Raw genomic sequence first — 23674 nt, forward strand, 5'->3', positions numbered from 1 at the left:
ATATCCGGTAGCTTGCCGAGTGCTCATTGGTTGTCAATGTTCTCCTCCTTCTCTCTGTGGACGTCAGAAACACACAGTCCCTCCCCCACATATGAGGAAGCCAACTGAAGCAGGGAAAACTCTTAATAAACTGATAGGAGAGTACTCTACGGTTACCCTGAAGAGAAGGCTATTTTTTTTTTTTTATGTTCAGTCAAGCCTGTTAGATCTTGGTTAGCTATATACAGCGCCTGTTTTCTATGTCAAACTCGCTCTGTTCCCGGTTGGACTCGAGATGGACTGGACAGTTTTCAGCCGGGGCCCATGGTTCATTTTCACATTGCTGTGCTGCATTGACCCTCTACGGATGGTAAGCTGTAAACCCAGCTTTAGCTAACAAACTAGCTAGATGGCTAGCTGCATGCTTGTTGTGATTGACTGTGATACAGTGTTCAGTAACTAGTCATTTGGTGTGATGCCATTTAATAAGTAAGGTAAAAATGGCATAACAATGGCAAGCACCTTAATTTGCGGTAAAGTACGCTGTGCTTGAGACTTGGGGTTCATTGTTAGCAAGCTGCTTACATCTTAATATCTTGGCTTGCTAGGTAACTACTAATGTTAGCTAGATACGTTGCTAGATATTGTCTAGTCGGCCGCTTACACAGTACTGGCCAGCTAACGTACGCATTGCATTGCTTTAGACAATACCTAATTCTGCAAATTACGAACCTGTAGTCTATGTACTATATATGTACATATCAGCGTAGCTATCAAGCAAGCACGCTCTGGTTAATGCAATCATAGCTAGTTAGCCAGTTACTTTTAAGCGAAGATTAAACCCGTGCAATATATACAGCCTTCTACTTGCCAGCTTAGCTTGGTAGATAAGATTAACTAGCTTTAAACCCCTCCTGGAAGGGACCTCCTCCTGAAAACAATTAGACTATTTGATTAGTAGAACTATCACCTCTGTCCTTTGCTGGTCTGTGTGTAGTAGCTATGTTCAGTTTGTTGATTTGAAATGGGACTCGGTAAAGAGGTGGGAATGGCAGCTGATGGGGCAACAAAGTAAATATAGTTTGATACTCGGCCTCATCATCACACAAACTTGATTTGAAAAGCGAATACCCAAGAAAGATCTAATTGGTTATTGTAGCAGCCAAGTCGGCTTTAAATCCAACAAAAATATGTTGGAAGTAGAAAGGGATGTGTAGTTTAAATTTGTATGACTGGGTATTGTGTTGCCCTTGTTGGGTCTATATGAACTGCTCCCCAGAATGTTGACAAATAGAAAGTGTGGCATGAATAAGTGGACAAGTGCTATGATGAGCCAAACATTCATGCTATGGTAAGACTTTTGAGTGGTCTCAAAAATCCAGGTTATTTGGCATATTCTTTTAAAGGGGTCATTTATTGCAGAACCAAATTTACCTTGTCACAGCTGAATAACAACAGTTCAGTGGGTAAAATGGACATACAGTGAACCTCAAAGTCCATTGACACCTCTTTCCTATGCAAATCTCACAATTAAAAAATGTAGCTGTAAAACGGTTGGTTTAGAACATTTTGAAATTTTGAAAATGGACTACGGTGGTAAATGTAGTGTTCCAGGCTGTATAGGGAATGCTGACACTTTTCAGAGTCTTCCTAAGGAACCAAACACTCGACGGGCTGTGATGATCCTGCCTGTATCTAGCATCGGTAGAATGCGTGATGATTTAGTTTATTGGCAATGGGGCTTAAGTTATTTCATGATCCTGACTGTGTTTCATTCAAATAAATAACCTGTGTTGTCGTGTAAATCTACAATTCAAGATGCATGTTTGTCCAGATAAATTTTTCAGCAAGATAGCTAGAGCTAACTGAAGCTGAGTTGAATCACGATAGTTTGTTTGCTAAACTGTAGTGCTAATGTTACCCACTTAAGTCGATCCTGTTTGCTTCGACAACAGAAGTGGAAACAACTAACGTAATTAGGGCTGCAACTAACAATTATTTTACTAATCGATTAATCTGTCGATTCTTTTTTTGATTAATCGATGAATCGGATAAGCATTGATAAGCATTAATTTCCAACCCTTTATTCAAAAACAGAACTGACAGTGCAAAACATCTTCAGAATGTGCACAAACAGGCACACAATTTTGAAAAAGTTATTAATATTAGCGTGGATTTAATGCTATTTTCCAAGATGAGCAATTTATTTGAGTTTTGTTTAAAACTTTATTGAAAATTAAAAGGTTGTGGAAGTAGGCCAGACTTTATTAGAATAATCTGGTGTATATTTAAGATTTTTTGACACAATTTTGAAAAAAGTTAAGATATGCGAGGATTAAGCTATTTTCAAAGATTAGTGATTTTCTATCATTTTATTTGAAACTTCATTAAAAAAGTAAAGGCTGTGGAAGTATACCAGACATTGTTAAGATACTCTGGTGTCTGTTTGAGGTTTTATATTCCTAAAAATATATTATAATAATAATTATAAAAGTCTACATTTTTCAAAATGGTATGGGTTGTTTTCACCCGGTCCCTAACGCGATGCTGCAAAGTAGCGTCTTCCGAACGTGAGACGAATGTCTGAAACTAACTTCACTTCGGTCAATTAACACACTGTTTCGATGTATTTAGTGTGAAATGCTCCCACACCTTGGATGACTTGGGTTGTACTGATTTTTCTGCCTTCGCCATGTGTTTCAGAACAACGTTACTCAACAACGTCTCTCCGATGGCCTTTCCTCTACCTCCGCTCCGCGCTCAACTAAACTTTTTTTTTTTTAACTCAAACATCTCCGCGACATATTGAGTGGCGTAATAATTGCGCGACACAACGAATCGATAATGAAATTCGTTGCCAACGCTTTTAATAATCGATTTAATCGCTTCGTTGTTGCAGCCCTAAACGTAATCATGTCAAATTGATATTTAGTCAATCCGTTGAAAACAGTGTTGTGTAGACACAATAGATTTATTTGTACGTTTTTAGTTCAAGTCTCCACCCTCTTGTTTCAGTGAGTGCTGTTGGCCGTGTTGCGTCTTTGTTCCGCAGCTTCACTCGTTGTAAACCAACCAATCAGCGCGCAGCTCATCTATATATTCATGAGCATACCATAAAAGGAAAAGACCTAGCGTTTTTTCCCGGGACAAATTCACAGGAGGCATCAGGGGGCATAGAACAGCACCCGGGCCATCTTCATCCCAATCAATGTTACATACCCTATTCGGAGACCTTAAGGAACAGTGTGAAATACCCCCCGAAAAAGTCAATCACCCCTTTAATAGTTTTTAAAGTATTATAATTATTTATGCATTACATGATTACGCGATACAGTTTAACACAAGTCATGCACGTCATATAAAATGCAAAAACGATAGATTGACAGATGTGACTGAGTAAACATCTACTACTGCAAACAAGTAAGACAAAAGTGTTGCTTGCATTGCATGGTACCTCTGCTAATGGAAGGAAAGTTTTTAGACTAATTTGGAAATTTTCCATGAAGGGTAAGTTAATTTACGAATAAAGCCTTTACTAGAATGAACGGGTACACATAACGGCGCATGGGTAGAGAATACTCAGAGTCTAGTTTACAGGTGTATAGCCTACTTTTTATTGGTTAGTATTTTTAATCGTAGGGGGATTTTATGCTACTCATAATCCAACCGAAGTTTGGTAAGTGACTATATTTGTAAAAAGTCGGCTTGGCTACAGGTTCATAAGAGTTCTCTGTCCTGGTCCTCTCAACTGTTTTCTATCAGTCTAACTTAAGTCATATATCGCACAAAAACGTAATTTATATTAATCCCTTATGCATTGAGTTCATGATGGAGCTAGCAGCCTTCTGCAAGATTCAGTTGCACTGACATCCGGAAGCAGCTCACAGTTCTGGTTTCTGTTCTCATAGTAGTTGCATCAGATAATGTTTTTGCTACATTATTTTTGTAGGACCTACAGCAGGTTATCAGACATGCTCAATATTACTATTTTGCAGCAGGTGTAGGTTGGTGGGGACCTATTGATGTTCCAGTAAGCACTGGCACAAACCAGTGCAAGAAAAGTGTCTGTCGTGAGAACTTAGGCTCTAAGCATCAGAAGCGTCACATTACCCTGAAAAAGATGCTTGTGTTTGCCTCTTTGTGTTCTCTGAGAAGTGTCTATTACTATTGACAGATGGTGGGAACCTACCAATTGCACGTGCTTGAAAACTTCTGGCACTGATATTAGGGGCGTAGGAGGGTGAAGAGACAGTCTCTACTGGGACGAATGGGCACGTTTTATAGGCTGTCCCTTTTAGCTGCCGTCTGGCCTCATTGGAGTGAGACAGAGAGAGCCCGAACCTGCCAAGAATTTGGTTTCGCCCTGTTCTTGTGCATTATGTAACAAGCTTTTGCAATGTCGGACTTTCCATGTTTAAAAGCTGTTTAACATTGAAATTTAAGGAAGGATTCCTATGTCCCTTGGTTTTTTGTTTTTTCTTCCACTTTTCAATCCACCAGCATAGCCGTGCGACACATCTGACAGATGTATGAGAGTTATGGGGTCGGGTCTAAGGGTGCTGCTATTTCAATAATCATGTTTCTCTTGCAGCAGATGTTGTTTTTGCTTGTGAAACTGAGTGTAATGGAGGTTATGGAGGGTGAATCAACTGTAAGTTGACTTGTTGATGTTTTTTCTAACTTGTCATGTCCTGTGGTACACGTGTAGTCAGTGCTGCTTTGTAGGAACTGCCACAGGTGTACAGTATTGACTCAAGCTCTCACACGTTGTGTACTGTAAGGTTAGAGTATGGGAACTGAGCCAACACGAAGGGACAGACACTTACTTTTCATTGCGCTGGACAAAAAAATATTTTTGCTTTGATTGGAAGTTCCTTATTCAACCCATGTAAATTATTTTCACGTGATTTGGCATTGCAGTTTATTTATTTATTTATTAAAACACACACAAAAAAAGCATCAAATGTATACACAGCTAATCAAAGTGTTAACACCAGGAGTGTTAAGATCCATCTCAGAGAGTAGCCTTGTATAAACACTCAACAAGTAAAATGAACACTCCAAGTGTTAAATTAACATGCTGAAATGTGCTGTGTAGTGGGCTGTTGCAAGACGGCCCACTGATTCAGCTAAGGCCAGGTCGTACACTGAACTGTGCTCTGTTTGTTCTGCATGCCATGCGCTCAGGCCTGACTGGCTGGGTCTGGGGGGCTTTTTATGTCTCAATAGCACTTTACTCTACCACCTTGAGCCCCTGGTAATTGGCTGAGTGCAGAGAGAAGAGCCTCTTAGTAATTGGCGGTTGGTGATATGCCTCAAACAACAGGGGCTATATTCAGTACCCTGAGGTATTTTTGGGAATAGGCTGCAGTGCTGCCATTGATACCAGTGCTATATAGCTATGTGTATAAATGGTTTAGCGTTTAGTGTAAGCACTCTGCTATGTCACTTCCTCTTGTATTATTGTGTGCCAAGAGCAAGATGAAAACCAGAGTTTGGGTTATCAGGTTAATGTGTTTTTTTTTAAATAGTGCATACACTTCACTTCCAGCTAGCCCAAGCCTGTTCTTGCAGGAAAGTTGATTGTTAGTCTGCTGCTGTCGGATCTCCCTTTTTAACTGTTTATACCTTCTTTGTCATGCTCACCTCTTTCTTGCTCTCTTTTTCTCTGCCTCTCCCTCCTTCTTTCCCTCAGTCGACTGTATCAGAGACAGTCCACCCAGTGTGTGTCCACTCCCTTCCTCCCTGTTGAGTTCTTCAGACTGCTGAGCCCAGTCCAAGCCTGCCCATGTGGGCCTGTGTCTGTCTGCTCAAGTGGGAAGAGTCTGGAGGGAGCCTCAACCACGTGTCTCCCTTCTCTCCCTGGCCACGTCCACGCTTAAACCAGGCACACTTTATCAGGAATGAGGCAGTGTAAAAGTGTGGAAAGTGCACGTGTTGTGCCTTGCACGCTTTGTGACCCCCTTATCTCCCCTAGTCCCCACTCTTATCTGATACTTGCTGTTTCAACTCCTGGAATGGTTTCATGCCTGCAGGTAGCTCATTTGACTGCTTGTTTGCCCTAAAGTATTTACTTCATAAAACAATCATTTGGGGCTTGTTCAAAGAGAGAAAGGGGGGGGGGGGGCTGTGATTGGTAGTAAGAGTAGGGTAAACCTCTCTAGGCTACCCATCCCCATCCCCCCCCCTTCTGGGGGGCGACTATTCTCTTGTAGAAGGCATTCCTGGTGCAATATAACCTGCTGAGGAAGAAGAGCACATGTTCATCGCCTATGGTCTTTATCTCTTTTATGGATCTTGGGCTATGTCACCAAATGGCCTCATAGAATAGAAGGAATGTGAAGTGAGTTTGTTAGCTGGATGGTTAGCCAAAACCTAATGGGGGGGGAAAATGGCGACTGTGATCTGTAATTCATTTTGTTAATTAGTGGCGTGAGTTCATTCCTATTGCACATGCATGAGGACGCATTGGATCTCAACCCCTACCTCCTTTGGTTTTATGAATGCTAAAAAAGTATTAATTCATTGCTAATCAGTCCATTTTACATGCAGAAACCTGTACAGTTAGATAAGGCCTCCTGTGTGACTTGGCGCATAAGTTTGTGTATTTCGTGCAGGGTTTTTGCCAAGGCAGCACCGTATCCCTTCCTGAAAGTCTGCTGTTTGTGTCAACCCTGGATGGAAACCTGCACGCCGTGAGCAAGAGATCTGGCTCTATCAAATGGACGTTGAAAGAAGGTAAGAGAGAGGGAGAGAGCTCTACTGTACAATTCACTTGTTCGTTAGTGTGTTTCTTTCTAGCTAACGTTCAGGTTACGCCTACAAAACAAAAGCCTCTTTGTGGTGTGCCCCAGGACCCACAATGGAACCCCACTAGCTTTTTGAAAGGGAAGATATTTTAAGTGTTTGCCTATTGTCAAGCAGAGGCAACCTGATTTATAACCGAGACATTGTGATGAGATATCTTTACACAACAAATGCTCAAAGTGGAGACGGGAGGTGGGGTTTGTAGAGAAGCAGAGCATCCTAACATTTGGCTAATACAAGTGTTGAGGTGGAGCACATAGGAAGTCTGGTTGAGCAACAGGCTGTCAGAATAACAAACGGCATTTGGTTTAACGTAAAGTGTCCCAATTAGTAAGGAGAGGTTGTAGAACTGGCTGTTGTCGACTGTGTGAAAGGTGTTCAAATGGATGTTTCCCCCTCATGCCCCTTGCTGGCACCTGAGTTAAATGCAGTTGTCTTCTGCTTGTTCAGCTGGTAATCATTAACAGAGAGAGTGGAGCAGATATAGCCTCGTTGTAGTCAAGGTCACTGTGGGCAAGGGTGAATTACTCTGTGATGATTGTACCTACACTCAAATTCAAACATCTAGTCTTTAGATTACTTAGATGTGTTAGCACAATTAGCATGTTGATGCAGGACATATCCTAAGTCATGTGTGCCAGCAAGGTTCACAGAAAATGTTGATATCCTCGCCAGACGGAATTGTTTGAGCTGAAATTGGAAAGAACAAAAATGTGTAGTTCTCAAGTTACACCTAGTAGTCAGTCAGCATCACTGACACAGGTGAGTGTGGTTGCTTCTACCAACGCCCTGAGCTTTCCTGAAACACCTGTTGAACTTGAGCCTGGGTGGCCCACACTTTGTGTGTGTGTGTGTGTGTGTGTGTGTGTGTGTGTGTGTGTGTGTGTGTGTGTGTGTGTGTGTGTGTGTGTGTGTGTGTGTGTGTGTGTGTGTGTGTGTGTGTGTGTGTGTGTGTGTGTGTGTGTGTGTGTGTGTGTGTGTGTGTGTGTGTGTGTGTGTGTGTGTGTGTGTGCGCCCCAAGGCCTCAGAGCCGGCAGCATAACCAACCAGCCAGCTCAGCCCAGCACCCTCCTTTAAACCCCAACTGTGATGTGCAGGTCCATACCGGAGACTCCTCCTTGTGACCCTAGTCACCCAGACAAACACACACAGATATGGTTGTTGTTGTTATACCTTGTTATTTATACTTCAGAGGGTTTGTATTTTGGCTCTAGAGCACTTTGCTGAGAGAAACGGCCGCTGATGTCAAGTGAATTGAGTTGGAGGCATGCCTCTTAACAAATGTTTGTTTTACTCCCTGAACCATGTGGTGTACTGTATGTTCCTGTACTCGATATTGATGCATGAGGATGAATCAGACCCAGCAGTAATTCATGAACCACTGCGGGCCAACATAAGGTTGTTTTCCCAACATCCCAATATATCCTTTGAATATTGAAACTGAATCTGGCTACACCTGCCATCATAGGTTATTTTCCCCATGTAATCCCCCCCCCACACAGGCACACAAACTGCCATTCTCCTGTCAGAGGAGGGCCATCTGGTCAGCCGCGCATGTTCTTCTGCGTCCGGCGTGTGTTGGTTCACCGCAGCATCGTGTCTCTGAGGCCTGGGCGTCTGTCTGGCCCTCAGCTAGGGTCAGCCTGACATCAGGGGTCAACTGAAGCCTCCTCCACACTCACTGTGTTTAACTTGTGTGTTTAACTTGTGTGTGTAACTTGTTTTATCAGGAAGATTGGGGGGGGGGGGGGGGGGGGGGGGCATTAGCCTCTTATCAGTTCCTGCTCTACCATAAGCAGCAAGAGGATGCAACCTAGCCTAATATTGGGTTTACACTAGCACAAACAAAGGCATTTACAAGAACTCAATGTATCATACAGGACTGTATGTAGGCTTGCAGTAACATGTGTACTGTGCGTGTGATTGATAGAGAGAGATTCAAATGAGCTGTATGGCTCTTGGAATAGTTAGCATCTATTGTGTGCGCATCTATGCACAATTGCTCAATAAGTGCTGTCATTTGAAATGTTCTTGCAATTCACAGAAACGTCTTCCTGTTTTTTCCTTTTACAGATCCTGTTCTACAGGTCCCTACACATGTGGCAGAGTGAGTAGCATTTTGTGTGTGTGTGTGTGTGAGAGAGTCATTTACAGGAAGCCAGATGCTGACTATGCATATCTCTACTCTTCTTCCTTATTTTAATGACAGAAATGCAGTTATACTATGCCTAGTCTAAAGAGACCAAATTGTGTATAGTTTGAAAGAGACAAAAAATGGAGAGAGAAAAACGGTTAAGTGAATATCTCTCTAATAATGCCAGGAAGATCTGTGTGTGTGTGTGTGTGTGTGTGTGTGTGTGTGTGTGTGTGTGTGTGTGTACAAATTTAGAATGGGTTTAGTTTCCCACGATCAGCTCACAAACCGGGCACTCTGGAAAATTCATATTCGGCATGTGTCCTCTTTATTATACAAAATTTGTTTTGGATAATAAGTGTTTGACGTTGTTTGGATAAGCATTTCAACATCAAATTTAAAAAAGAAATTACTTGCCGCCAGTTTGGCTTGCTCTCTTCACGTCCCAGCCCCTTCCCTCTGATTGGTCCTCTGGTCTGCAGCGGATTTCTTACGAATAGGTATCTCGAGAACCGGGCACTCTGCAAAGGTAATATTTTGCAGGTGTCCTTTTTATAATCCAACGGAGTGCAGTACCACGATTACACTAATGCGATTAACAAAGGCATTCGCGATGAAATGAAACTAAGCGTAGTAAGGAAAATGGGGAAATTCTGTTTAGTTATTTAGAAGCAAATTCGCTTTTACAACCAAAATTCAGCTGCTTTCAAAAGGGTTGGCTAGCTAACAGAACGACAATATAAAGTGGATACTTTCAGTATAGATCCGTGAATTGTCATATAAATTAAGGTGTTTACTGATGTCAAAACTGCTTGCACATTGCAAATGTACAAGCGCTGTATGGTGAATTGGGCCTACAACTGGCTCAACCGTTGTGCATGTAATGACTTCTGTTATGAACTAAATGTTTAGATGTTTGTAGTGGTAAGAAAATTTAACAGAGAACCAATATAGTACATTTTCTTCAACATAACATAAGCGATTTATAATGTAGGAAACAGCAAACAAATGAAGGCTATATAATCATTTGCATGAATGTAGGCTAACGAAGCATTGGCAATTTGACTAGAATAGATTTGGAGGTTGACTTCAGAGATGACAGAAAATTTAAATTGTGATCTGAGAAGATATAGGTACTAAAACCACTGAGAAGAACTGTCATCACCAGCTGCATCAAGGGCATTGCTATAATTCCAGAAATACGTCTGTGTCACCGACATCATCACGGGCACTGTGCCCTATCTATAATTCCAGGAATCTGTGTGTGTGTGTTACCAATTTGATCATGAGCACAATGCATTAGTTTATTAAAACAAACAAAAAACGTGTATTATCCATAATTGGACCACGTACATCACTTTTTGAAAGTTGCCTTGGAGAAACCCAAGACAAATTTCCATCACAAAAGTGGAGTTTGTCTCTGTAATTTTTTCTCCAGACCAGCATTTCTGCCTGACCCCAATGATGGCAGCCTGTACTCTCTGGGGGGGAAGAACAACGAAGGGCTCACGGTAGGAGGAATAACAGCCTGTACTCTCAATGGTTACTAAGGAACACTCGGTTTCCTCTCTACCTAGAAGTGTGCTACATCTCCTTACCACAGTCGATAAGCAGGTCATGAATTCGTGCATCAACTTTGAGTGTGTATGCGTGTGATAAATGTCTGTGCTAATTCCCCATATTGTGACAGAAACTGCCCTTCACCATACCGGAGCTGGTTCAGGCATCACCTTGTCGAAGCTCTGATGGAATCCTCTACATGGGTAAGACCTTTACAAAGCACCTGGTAACACACACACACACACACACACACACACAGACATACATATAAAAAGCACTAAATAACACATACTGCCTGAAAGGGCTGCCTGGTATGCAACATCAACTTGTGAAACTGCAATGTTCCACATCACGCAGTAATTTGTTTTTCTTTGAAGACCACCAGACTTCCAACAATCTCAGACTCGATTCGACTTACACACAAAGACATGCATGCATAATTTAGTCTTTAGTTTTAAAAACCACTCACAGAAAATAATATTTGCATTTTATGTAGAATACAGTGTGTCAGGCTGGACTCCTGAATGAATGTTATCTCTTCGGAGTAGAAGACGTAGACTATATTTCCATCCCGTTCCTAGCCCCAGCTCTTTGGAATTCAACACCGTTGGAAGCTGTTGAACACGTTATTGAGTCACTCGTTATCTGTGTAGTAGTGTCGAGGGCATTCCTTTACGGAAGCCATTGCTAGCACAAAGGAAGATACTATTGTGTAAAAGCTCAGTGTACTCGTTTTCACCACAAGACGCTACTCAATGCCAAACCAACAGCAATCATCCGCCTGTCTAAACAAAGCCCACAGAGAGGAACTACTCAGGCCTTAACATCATCCCACTCTGGGTGTGGTTGGCTCCACAGCAGGCACTGTTTCATAATCCGTTGGTTTTGCCAAGGGCCAGCCAGACTCACTGTTAGTGCCACTCCCTTCACCAACGAACTAGGAAGTTGGTCTGAGGCTGTGGTAGGTGTGACTGTAAATAATGATAAGCTGTCACCGCCCAATCCCATTTGGTAAAGTGATGTTTGTATGGAAACATGGGGTTATCAACTGTCAACTGGACCTCCCATTGAGGTTGTACGTTTTCTGAAGAGTGTGTGTGCGCGTGTGTCTAGGTAAGAAGCAGGACCTGTGGTATGTGGTAGACCTGCTGACGGGAGAGAAGCAGCAGACGCTCACTTCCTCGTTTGCTGAGATGCTGTGTCCCTCTTCATCGCTCCTGTACCTGGGACGCACCGGTGAGGCCCTACAACGGATCACCTACTGTCCTACCTGTAACCCGCACACACCTACCTTCATACCTGTAACCCACACACACTTAGCATCCTACCTGTAACCCTCCAACCCACATGCACCTACCATCCTACTTGTAACCCTCTAACCTACACACATCTACCCAGGTATAATATACTCACACATATCATGTGTGTTACACCCTGTCCCCCTCCAGAGTACACCATCACAATGTACGACACCAAGAGCAGAGAGCTGCGCTGGAACGCCACCTACTCAGACTACGCCTCTACCCTGCCTGACGACGAAACCAAATACAGTAAGAACCTGCCGGAAACTGTTTATCCCCTGACTCCCCCCACTCCTAACCAAACTCATCAACGTTGCCACAATATATCACATGAAATCACCTTCTTGACACACCAACGGTTCTTTAATAGACGAGTGCACGACTTGACAAACCCCTCTCCGGTCTCGGCAGAGAACGCCCACTTCGTGTCGAACGGGGACGGGCTGGTGGTGACGGTAGACAGTGAGTCTGGCGATGTGCAGTGGGTCCAGAACTACAACTCTCCTGTAGTGGCCATGTACATCTGGCAGCGTGAGGGCCTGCGCAAGGTGGCGCACACCAACGTCGCCGTGGAGACGCTGCGGTACCTGACCTTCATGTCCGGGGAAGTGGGACGTATCACGCAGTGGAAGTACCCCTTTCCCAAGGAGAAGAAGCCGAAGAACAAGCTTATGTAAGCAGGGCGGACGCACACACATACATACATACGCTGACACGGTTACAGAGATACAAACCGACATGGGTGGAGATAAAAGTAATGGAGAGGCAGGTGGGGACACACAAACGCACCACCGAAACTCTTGTTTCTCGTTTCTTCTGAAAACGTCTGTTGTGTTAATAGAAACGGCACTGTGAATTGAAACCGTGACCCAAAGACACCTCCTGTGTTCTCTAAAATCAACAAGGCCTCGCATGTCTACACTATATTGCCTGGTTATACAATCTGACTTCAGCTTGAAACCCATGCAGGCCTGTATGAGGGATTTGCAGCTGCTGCATTCCAGTCACAGCTGTGACATGCCCAAGTGAGTTAAGCAAATCCACAGTGGATGTCTCTTAATGAGCCTCGAGATCAAATGTGCCCATATCACGTTAAAACTTCAAATGGCAGAACAAAGGCATGTTCATACTCAACAGGAAGTGCCTTGAAGGAGAAACCCAACACAAGGGCAGTGATCCATCAAGGAAAGAATGGTCCGACTCATTAGTCAGTTTTCAGTTTAGAAACACTTCACTATAGTAGGATTCAGAGTAGAGTGGCCTTGCTGGACCCACTATGGAACAATTAAATGAAAAATTAGTGTTGCACATTGATATGCTGATATGTACATCTGTGTGTTAGAATCAGCATCCACAACTGGAAAAGTTACACTTTAAAAACCTAACCCCCCCTCCCCCCCTTTGCTGTGTGTACCACAGGTCCACTCTCTATGTGGGCAAATACTCCACCAGCCTGTACGCCTCGCCCTCCCTGGTTCATGATGGAGTCACAGTTGTGGTGAGTCACACCTGTCCAGGATTGGTCTTCAGCCGGGTGCATGTGGATGGAGTCACGATGACCCTGTCCCTGTCCTGGGGTAGTCAGGCATGTTTACCTGGCCCTGCCCCAAGTTCACTCTACCTCTGGACAGGTTCCCAGCACCAGAGAACCAGCTTCTGAGAAACAGAGAACCAGGTTCCCAGCTTGGCTTCAAATAGGGTGTTTTGTCAGTGTTGAAGCAAGTTGAAGGGGGACGTGATTCCATTTGGCTTTCTCTTTCTGTGTGTGCCCCAATCTGTGTGTGTGTGTGGTGCAGCCCCGTGGCAGCACGTTCCCCATGCTGGAGGGGCCCAGCAGCCGGGAGGCGAACGAGGAAGAGTGTGTGATCACGCCCAGCACCAGTGTAAAGTTTAATGCCGCCCTGCGAGAACGCAACCGCATCAACTTCATGAGGAACCACCTGCTGCTCATAGGTACACACCACCTTTCTGGTCCTGTCAGCTTGATGTTTTCCTGCCAGGCTGAATACAATCGACATGGACCTCGCACCTCTTAAAAACATTAATCGTTATCGTTCTATTTTTCTCTCTGTTTCTTTCTGACTCTGTCTCTCAGGTCACCACGAGACACCTCCTGATGCTCATAACAAGATCTTGGAGAAATTTCCAGACAGCATCCCTCGACATCAGGGCAATGTCATCCCTCCCACCACCGAAAAGACATTAGAAGAGGTGAGTGTGTGTGTGCGTGAGAGTAAGAGAGACAGTAAATGCTTGGGTTACTCGTTAGCTCCAAATCACTGATAATGGATCCCTGTCGCACTACTTCCTGGCAAGCCTTTTACATTTAATCTTTCCCTCTCCTCCATGTACTATTGCTCCCCTCCTCCACCGTTCCCTCCACGCCAGAAGGCGAACGAGAGCGGCCGAGAGGAGGGTCCCCCGGCCCAGCCCCAAACCTCCGTCCAAGAGCAGCCCCCTGGTGGGGGCGGAGGAGGAGTGGGGGGGCGATCGGCAGCCAAGCCTGAGGCCCCTGTGGACACCATGCTCAAGGACATGGCCACCATCATCTTCTCTACCTTCCTCCTGGCTGGCTGGCTGGCCTTCGTGATCACCTACCCAAAGGTAAACGTGTGGCCAGGGCTCCACCTACTGGTCAGCTGTGGAGCAGCAGGGATCTCTCACTGCTCGCCTCCGTGCAAATCTGCGCATATGCAAAATCCCTTTTTGTTGTTATTGTCGTCGCACTACAAATAAATCTAATCAAACAAACACTGGTTGCATGCTTAATCTCTTTGAACCTGTGAGTGCATGTGTCCACTCCCATAGTACCTCCCACATGCCCACATACACACCAACGGTCTCACCCCGGCCCTCCTCCCCATCTTCTGTCCCCCAGAGCATGCACAAGCAGCAGCAGCTACAGCACCAGGAGTTCCAGAGGCAAATGGAGGAGAGGCTGGAGCTGCTCCAGAAGCAACAGCCCTTCCCCCCACCCTCCGACCTGGGCCTGGCCCCGGACACAGACTACCTGGAAGTGGCCCGCGCCCGCTTCGAAAGCTCCGACCACAGCAGCCCCAACATCACTCCCCGGGCCTCCAACCACTCCAACCTCTCTGCGTCCGAGCTGGGCAGCTCCGCAAACGAGCATGACGATGGAGGTACGAAATGACACACACCGAGTACGCACAGTGGCGCCTTAATGCACGGGCTTACCTGGGCTTAAGCCCGGGGCCTCGACCAATCAGGGGCCTCTTAATAATAATAATACAAAAGAATAATGATGATAAACGTCCGTATTCGCGGTGTCATTATGCTCTACAGTGGCATCTGGTGGTGGATGTGGAGGAAGGCCCCCCAACGTGTGCTGACGTTGTGACGTAGGCTAGCACTGAGTTCCCTTCGTTGACACAAGGCACTTTTTTCCCCAAAAACTGAATTTCAGCCTAAACCGTGCAACGGAACGTTAATAAAAATACAAGCAACTCAATCGCTACCAAGACGAAACCTTTGACACCGACGTTGTCTATGTCGTCCAAATATTGACTGATCCTTAGGGGGGCAAAAGGAAATTGATTTTTGCAGGTGGGGGGCCTCAAAAAATGAAGAAAAAAAAAAGTCTATAGCCCAGGGGCCTCAGGTGCTATTAAGACACCCCTGAGTACGCATACAGATTACATTACATTTAGTCATTTAGTCATTAATTGGGTGTGCTTTGCCTTCGGCAAGGACACAACCTTTGTTCTCTCAGATATATATTATTATTTCTTTTTGCCCCCCTAACGCCTGGGACACACTGCCTGCGATCGGCTGCGATCTGCTGCGACGCGCCTGGAAGCGCCTCCTTTTTTTCTTTCGGCGCCCATGTTATCAAATAGGACCGACCACACTGGCTGCGAAGTGCCAGGATTGCCTGCGGTCGCCTGCGATCTGCAGTGATCGTTTCGGCAGCTGGTCGAATTTTTTCGCCAGACGCTTGCGAAATCGGCTGCAGGATGATGAAATACACCATATTAGTTGATATATTTGAAGAAAAAAACATGTTAAGATTTTACTCCATTAATTGTAGACTATAGTGAACATTTGTAAAGTTGTAGACTTTATAATTACACAATGTTGGTAACGAACGTCCTTTACATGTGGTTACCCTGATGAAAACTAATGAAAATAAACGGATTGATCCGTTGAGCTAGCATGCCCGTAGTTGTTTTGTTTGTTTTGAGAGAAACAAGTTGTCACGCGTTGCACACAACACACACGCGTGCAGACATAGCCTACCGAAAGAGAACCCCTAAGTCGATTTCTAAAATCAGCATTAAATGAATTCTGAAGTTGAAAAGCACAGCAACCCCCCAGCAACAATTTTACAAGGACAACGTAGATAAGGATCAATGCTGGGATATAGCCAATGCCATGTTCATGTACCATGTCAGCGTAAAGGAAAGCTCAGAGTAGCTGAAAGGCTTGGTGACCGGTGCAGAGAAATGCACGTCTGGTGTGAACAGCTTTTGCTCAGTCATAGCCGATCGTGGCGCTGCGTGGCGCGTCCAGGCGCTTCGCAGCCAGTGTGTCCCAGGCATAAGCCTTAGTCAATATTTGGACTACATAGACAACCTAGGTGTCAAAAGTTTCGTCTTGGTAGCGATTGAGTTGCTTGTATTTTTATTTACGTTCCGTTGCACGGTTTAAGTAAAAATTACGTTTTTGTGGCGAAAAGGGAAGCTAACGGTGGCTAACTTGCTAGCCACAGTCTCTGACGCTACTAACGTCACGAAAACTCGCGTGACTATCTCTAGCAGAACATTAGCAGCTCGTTAACTTCTGGGAGATAGCTAGGCTAACTCCTTTACTGCAAGGCAGCTGCAGAAACGCCACAAGCAAAGAGGCCTGGGTGATAACTATTTACTCATTTTACCTTGTGACATGACACACAATTGTGATGTGTAATGTACAATATAAGCTGATATTATTAAGGAAGTACATCTACTTTCGGAAACAGTAGTCTAATTTCACTGAAGCATTAGCATCATGACATTAGCCTCTGCTGCCCGGGCAACACATACTAGGGAGGACAAACGTTCTGCTCTCAATGTAATCACAACGGAGAGTTCCAAGCGTCAACAAATGCAAAACTGAACTTATTGCTCATTTAACATTGTGATAAGAAACACAATTGTGATATTTAATGTACAATACGATGTACGCTGATATTATTAGTACGTTTACTTTCGAAAACTTTTTTCGCTTGTTGACTGAGGCGACATACTACAGCGGTCTATCATAGACCGCTGTAGTATGTCGCCTCAGTCAGATAAACGATTGAAAACAGATGCGTCATAGACTCTATGACGCATCTGTTTTCAATCATTAAAATAAACATTCCTCACACATACATTTTCGTTGTAGGATTTATTATGACATTACAAGTAAACGATTTGAGGGTGAAATTATCATTGTCACTCGTAACGGCTAATCAGCTAACATGTTAAAGTAGGCTACATCCAAAGTCACTGTCGTAAAACTAGCCTTTTTTTCACAAACTGCTGATTAACGGAAGTAGCTTCGAGGTAAAATTAAAAACCTTTAAAAACGTCTAAATTGAGCAAATATTGTTGATATTATTGTGCACACGTATTTCAGTATAGTTAATATGTAATTTAATTCCATAATTTCCCCAGGAATAACTATTAAAACGTATTTTAGGAAAAACGCTCAAACGGGTTTGTCCTCCCTACACATACTACAGCGGTCTATTATGCATCTGTTTTCAATCATTAAAATAAACATTCCTCACACATACATTTTCGTTGTAGGATTTATTATGACATTACATTACAAGTAAACGATTTGAGGGTGAAATTATCATTACCTGTGGTTTCAAACCAGTGTAGCTCACTGCAACGCTGTGGCCTACGTACTGTTTGAATCGCGATTCCATCTCCTACTGCCGGTAACGTCATAGAATAATCTTCAAAGGGGGTTCTTTATTAATGATTGAATGCAATATGAGTAGGCTAAATGCCTGAAAATATCACGAGAAGGGAATAATTTAAAATGACGTTTAAGTCATAGAGATTAAGTCCATTTTTACACCGGTCTGCCAAATGTATTCGTTTTGATTCAACTATGAGGCTGCTGATCACCATTCCCTCTTGCAGGGGAAATGAGAAAACAACTATTTCATTCTACTATTCACTCTAAGTATTTTGAGTTGTAAATGAGCAGAAAAAATTATGCTTTTAAATCGATTTAATCTTTATAAATAATAAGTAGGTTATGCATTTTTTATATAAAATATACAGAAATATCAGTTGTAAAAATGTTATTAAAAAAAACGGACCCCTCTGCAACTGAAGCAAGCAAGCACACTTTACAATTTCCCCAGAAATTGTACCCTCTAGTTTATACATACATTTCTTTAAAACAATGAGATTTAAAACGGTTTAGCCTAAGTCTTCTGGATTGATTAGATCAATTGTTAGTGTTTTTAAAGGTACATGTGTCTGTGTTTGACCAGATGAGGACATCAACACAGTTCGTGTGGGAAACATCACGTTCAGCCCCAAAAATGTGCTGGGGCATGGTGCAGAGGGAACCATCGTGTACAAGTGAGTCTCCATCTATGCCAGTGGACTCAAACACGAAAACCTCTCAAGCTCTTAAATTTAGTCTGTGAGTCATAGTCTTACATACTACTTCATCCAGATAGAAAATGTACCACACAGGAGTGTAATTCAAGATTTGGTAGGCAATTTAATTTCTACTAAGGAAGTGTTTCTCGATGGAAGTAAGCACTGAGGTATCAGTTTTAAGGGCGGAAGTCCTTCACTTGTTATAGTTTCACAAAGGATCATTCCGGTTTTATACGTAAGGAGAATGGAGTGACCCTCCTGTGAGCCTTGGTTCTGTGTTCTCCAGGGGTCAGTTTGATAACCGTCCAGTGGCGGTGAAGAGGATCCTGCCAGAGTGCTTCAGCTTCGCTGACCGAGAGGTGCAGCTGCTGCGCGAGTCAGACGAGCACCCCAACGTCATCCGCTACTTCTGCACCGAGCGAGACCGCCAGTTCCAGTACATTGCCATCGAGCTGTGCGCCGCCTCACTGCAAGAGGCATATGCCCTTCACTTAACCTCTCTCCCTCTCTTTTGTTTCTCATCCTTGCACCCTTTCTGTTGTTTGGCTCCAGTTACTTTTCACCTGCGCTCATGTACTTGTTTGTGCTGGTGTGTTTGTTTCAGTATGTGGAGAGGAAGGACTTTGACCGGCGTGGACTGGAGCCTGTGGTGTTGCTGCACCAGACCATGTCAGGACTGGCTCATCTGCACTCTCTCAACATAGGTACTGCTATCATCTCTTCCATGTGGCTTCTATATCATACACTCACCAGGGCAGTTTCCTTTCACTGCATTGAGTCCTGAACCAAGAACAACTTTGAATTAGACTCAGTGTTTCCCTCACTAAATTGCTCCTCCCAAGGTTTCATACAATTCTTTCCTCAATTAGCTTTCCTGGGAGTTTTTCCTTGTCTACCTTGAAAGATTAGATTAGATTTAGCTGCAGTTCTATGGGCATATGTGAAGCCCTCTGTGACACTGTTTGAATAAAGGGTTATACAAATTAATTTAAATGTGATTTATTGTCTTTAGAAAACTGCATTCAATTAAACTACTCTAACGCTTTTCTCCCTCCTCACCCAGTCCACCGGGACCTGAAGCCTCACAACATCCTTGTGTCCATGCCCAACGCGCATGGCCGCGTGCGGGCCATGATCTCAGACTTTGGCCTATGTAAGAAGCTGGCGGTGGGCCGGCACAGCTTCAGCAGACGGTCGGGGGTCCCGGGCACCGAGGGCTGGATTGCACCGGAGGTTCTCAGTGAGGACTGCAAAGACAACCCTGTGAGTGGGAAAGAAAGACCAAGAAGCTGAGCTTTTTGTTCTTTTCTTTTTCTGATAAACAAGTAATCCGTTTTGAAGAAAGAAGAAACAAAGCTACTCTCAGATTGAGAAAGACACATTTTTAGGTTTTTCACTGATGTTTACTGAGAGGACACCTCTTATCCATAAGTGTACCTACAGTATCAGGGTAGCATAATTAGTTATAGTGTCCATAATTCATTCCAGTTTGGTATTTTTTTGCATTTGTTCAGAATTGTATTATTCAAAGTATTTTTTCTTTGGGGTGTATTTTTTATTTGATCTTGAATTTAACTACATACATTGTTCTTTCTCTCAACCTCTCCCTCTGTTCTTCAGACCTGTACTGTGGACATCTTCTCTGCTGGATGTGTATTCTACTACGTGGTGTCCCAAGGCAGTCACCCGTTTGGCAAGTCCCTGCAGAGGCAAGCCAACATCCTGCTGGGGACCTACAGCTTGGACCAGCTGCAGCCTGACAGACATGGTGAGGGCTACTTCCTCTTCCTGTCTGCTGATGTCACTTCCTCTGGAGAGGCGTGATGTTTTTATCGTTTTAATCTGTGATTTTAAATGAGTGTACTGAAACAGGTTCTATTTGTGAACGACTAGAATCTGGATGATTTAGTGTTGCTTGGTTAACAATTTTTCTACACAAAATGTCAACAAAGTGTGTTTTAAAGCTCTTTTTGTGCGCTTGTCTCTCCCAGACGACATAGTGGCCAGACACCTGATAGAGCAGATGCTGAACATGGATCCACAGAGGAGGCCCTCAGTTGACAGTGTGCTCAAACACCCCTTCTTCTGGAGCCTGGAGAGGGAGCTGCAGTTCTTCCAGGTCTGATGGACTGTCCAATCAAACCCCCTCCTCCAACACAGGTCAAACACACTAACCAATCAGTGTGCATAAATATGCCTTGATCTTTCTCTTCCAGGACGTGAGCGACCGCATAGAGAAGGAGCCACTGGACGGACCAATCGTGAGGCAACTGGAGCGAGGGGGGCGGGCCGTGGTGAAGGGGGACTGGAGGGAACACATCACAGTGCCCCTTCAGACAGGTGAGAGGCCAGGAGTAGCTGCTCTGTCAAACAGCAGCGCAGAGATGGCTTTTTTTGTTGTTGCTTTATCTCACTATTTACTGGAACAGCAGGTCTGAGTTTACCTTTAGCATCAAAGTTCTGCTGCCTCAGTCACATACCAAGTTAGATACTGCTGTAACAAACATACCACCGGGTTGGGATTCAATATGGTTTGCAGGCATTAGTCACACAACAGTACTTGAATAATACAGTAACATAGTGGAGCTGTAGACTGGAGTAGGTTGATATGCAAGTGATTGAGGATGTGATTATTTCCTGTACAAGCCAGCCAGTGCTTTTTTAGACTTGAGCGCAAACTGAAGTTCCTGCAGCCATCTTCACCATGTCACCTGAGCTGTCAAGAATGATACAAACATAACGCTCTGTCAGATTGAGAATTTGTGATAATATAACTTCATTTTGTGCTTTTCTGTTGCTTATTTACCATTTCTGTATTGTCTATAAGGGATGGGGTAAGTTCCTGGCAGACAGAGAATGAACAGTTGCTGAAACGTTTTTTTTTTTTTTGCCTGGCTGGTACCAGGGGTGGTTGAAGTGCTTAGGTCATGTTCAGTTGAAAGGGTCTTATGGTGGGGTTCACACATTCCTGATGATTCTCTCGGGACAGATCTGCGTAAATTCCGGTCATACAAAGGCGGGTCAGTTCGAGATCTTCTCCGTGCCATGAGGAACAAGGTGAGCATGATGATGTATGAGCGTGATGCAAACCAGTTCAGTGTTAAACTAAGTATCAAGAAGTTAAAAGCAGTTTAACTGGGTTCATAGTGTACTGAATAGTTTTCCATTCTATTTTTAATAGTCTCTTTTGTGTGGTTAGCAACGACGGTTGAATGACAGGCTTCATCTTCTTGTCTGTCTCCTCTACAGAAGCACCATTACAGAGAGCTGCCTGCAGAGGTCCAAGAGACCTTGGGCTCCATTCCTGAAGACTTTGTCTCCTACTTCACCTTCCGTTTCCCCCACCTGCTGCTGCACACCTACCTGGCAATGCACACCTGTGCCCTCGAGAGGCCCTTCCTGCCCTACTATCCCAGCTCAGAGCAGCTCGCTTGGGCACGGACTCCACACATACCTCCCGGACCAGGCATGTCAGTCAACCTTCCCTGCGCTAAAGAATCTGCGCAAACACACACGTCCCCACCGTCCCATTCAGCAGAGCTTGTGGCTTTATTCCAGCCTCTACCCACTTCAGCCCCCACACAGCCTCTAATCGCTATAGCCCCCACTCAGCCTCTACCCACTACAGCCCCCACACAGCCTATAACCGCTAAAGCCCTCACAGAGCCTCTACCCGCTACAGCCCCCACTCAGCCTCTACCCACTACAGCCTCCACACAGCCTCTACCGGCTATAGCCCCCACTCAGCCTCTGCCGGCTACAGCCCCCACACAACCTCTACCCACTACAGCCCCCACACAGCTGGTGCCAAATACAATGCCAGTAGAGACAGAATCGTTCACCTCACCTGAAGACCAACCCCTGCCTACTCTACCAGCCACGTCCACACCTCCAGAGCCTCATGCACAGACAGCGTTTCCCTCCTTACCCGCAGAGACCCCTCCTACATCTACGCCATCCCCAGTTCCACAACGTGTTCCTCCCCAATCACGCACAGAGCTAGGGCCTCCTATGGACCCCGTCACTCTGAACCCAGAGCCTTTGTGAGCCAGGATAAGTAGATGGATGCAGTACAGGGTGGAGCTTTGCCTTACTAGTGAACAGGAACTGGGGTTCTGATGTTCTGCTGTACCTGTATTGGTGAGGAACAGGCCTGCAGTGCCTGGGATTCGCCACTAGGGTTGCAAGCAGCGGTCAAAACCTGAGTCATGTGCCTTCTGTAGGACCGGTAAACAAGATGGTCTCCCTCAGCACCCCAGGATTCTACCTTGAACAAGTCAGGGTGTGTTATTTTTTAAATTACCATTTTGGGTGGACATAAACTTGGGGTTAAATTTAGCAGAGAGAAACTTTTTTTGCCATGGAGTACCAGTCCAATGTCATGATTTGCTGAGTGTCAAGATGTTGCTGAGTGCAAAATATGAGGTCTGTGTTCATGTTGTCAAACACTGAGTTGAGTTTGTCCGTGGTAGTTTTATCAGAAATGATATTTTACTCAGTAAACATGCATTATGTAAAGAGGTGTATATTTTTGTACAGATTACGATTTTGATCATTGATAATGATGTCATTGATGTGGCCATTGTGCCTTTTTTATAACACTGTGCTGTGTGTCTTGGGGCCTAAAAGGCACGGGTTTGCTTGCTGCTACTGCTGATGACTGATGCTGCTAGAAACGGCTATTCTCTCTTGAATCCAGATATCTGTGTGTTCTTGAGTAGAAGGTGTTTATTCCAAAGGGTATAAACCGGTTAGATCTAACATGCAATTTTTTTGACAATTCGACACGTAACTCTAATAGTGTTATGTTGAAAAGGTACATTTGGGTACAGCTAGTATGAATCCATGTCTCACTAAATTAATGGGCCATCATCTGAAAGAAGCTTTACAGGTAAACTAACTACTGTTTTCAATTCTAAAAGAAATCTTGAATTTTCTTTGCTTCACAAAATTCTGCATACTGTACATCTACATGTTTCAATCTTTGCTATCTCTTAATTGACCAAATAAGGCCTTTAATTTATTAATCTTTATTTTTGTTTTGTTTTGTTCTTAGTGAAATTACTTTCGTCAAGTCAACTGTGCTTACTGCTCACCTAAGAATTAAAATAGTATATTTTACAACTTGGTTATGTTTTAATTTAGGAATTTGTTATGCAATCAGGAACTCCAATTAATACCTTCTTTTTTTGTGCTATTGTGGAAGGAGTTGAGGGAATCCTTTCAATGTCTGTATGTCTGAGAATACCATGCATAATATGCAAGACCAGAATAAACTTGAA

At 44.1% G+C, this 23674-nt stretch overlaps 1 protein-coding gene across 1 annotated transcript; it reads left to right on the plus strand.

The window, feature by feature from the left end:
• The first annotated feature begins 126 nt into the window (after positions 1-126).
• Positions 127-23674, plus strand: ern1 (endoplasmic reticulum to nucleus signaling 1). Its single transcript, XM_067232978.1, has 22 exons — positions 127-349; positions 6597-6717; positions 8860-8893; positions 10359-10431; positions 10611-10683; positions 11594-11716; positions 11929-12030; positions 12193-12454; positions 13201-13279; positions 13578-13734; positions 13877-13992; positions 14170-14385; positions 14660-14921; positions 18278-18368; positions 18679-18868; positions 18997-19096; positions 19456-19655; positions 20013-20160; positions 20384-20511; positions 20609-20732; positions 21382-21449; positions 21642-23674. The coding sequence occupies exons 1-22, from the start codon at positions 275-277 to the stop codon at positions 22437-22439; spliced, it is 3540 nt and encodes a 1179-aa protein (XP_067089079.1). The 5' UTR covers positions 127-274; the 3' UTR covers positions 22440-23674.

This window comes from Osmerus mordax, chromosome 3 (assembly GCF_038355195.1).
Source record: "Osmerus mordax isolate fOsmMor3 chromosome 3, fOsmMor3.pri, whole genome shotgun sequence".
NCBI lineage: Eukaryota > Metazoa > Chordata > Actinopteri > Osmeriformes > Osmeridae > Osmerus > Osmerus mordax.

Excerpts from the sequence above, each read along its gene's own strand:
- ern1 (XM_067232978.1), top strand. The coding sequence starts at position 275 with ATGGACTGGACAGTTTTCAGCCGGGGCCCATGGTTCATTTTCACATTG. Across the intron at positions 13,993-14,169 it reads CCGAAAAGACATTAGAAGAG|AAGGCGAACGAGAGCGGCCG; the intron begins GTGAGTGTGTGT and ends CCTCCACGCCAG. Across the intron at positions 20,512-20,608 it reads GGGAGCTGCAGTTCTTCCAG|GACGTGAGCGACCGCATAGA; the intron begins GTCTGATGGACT and ends TTTCTCTTCCAG.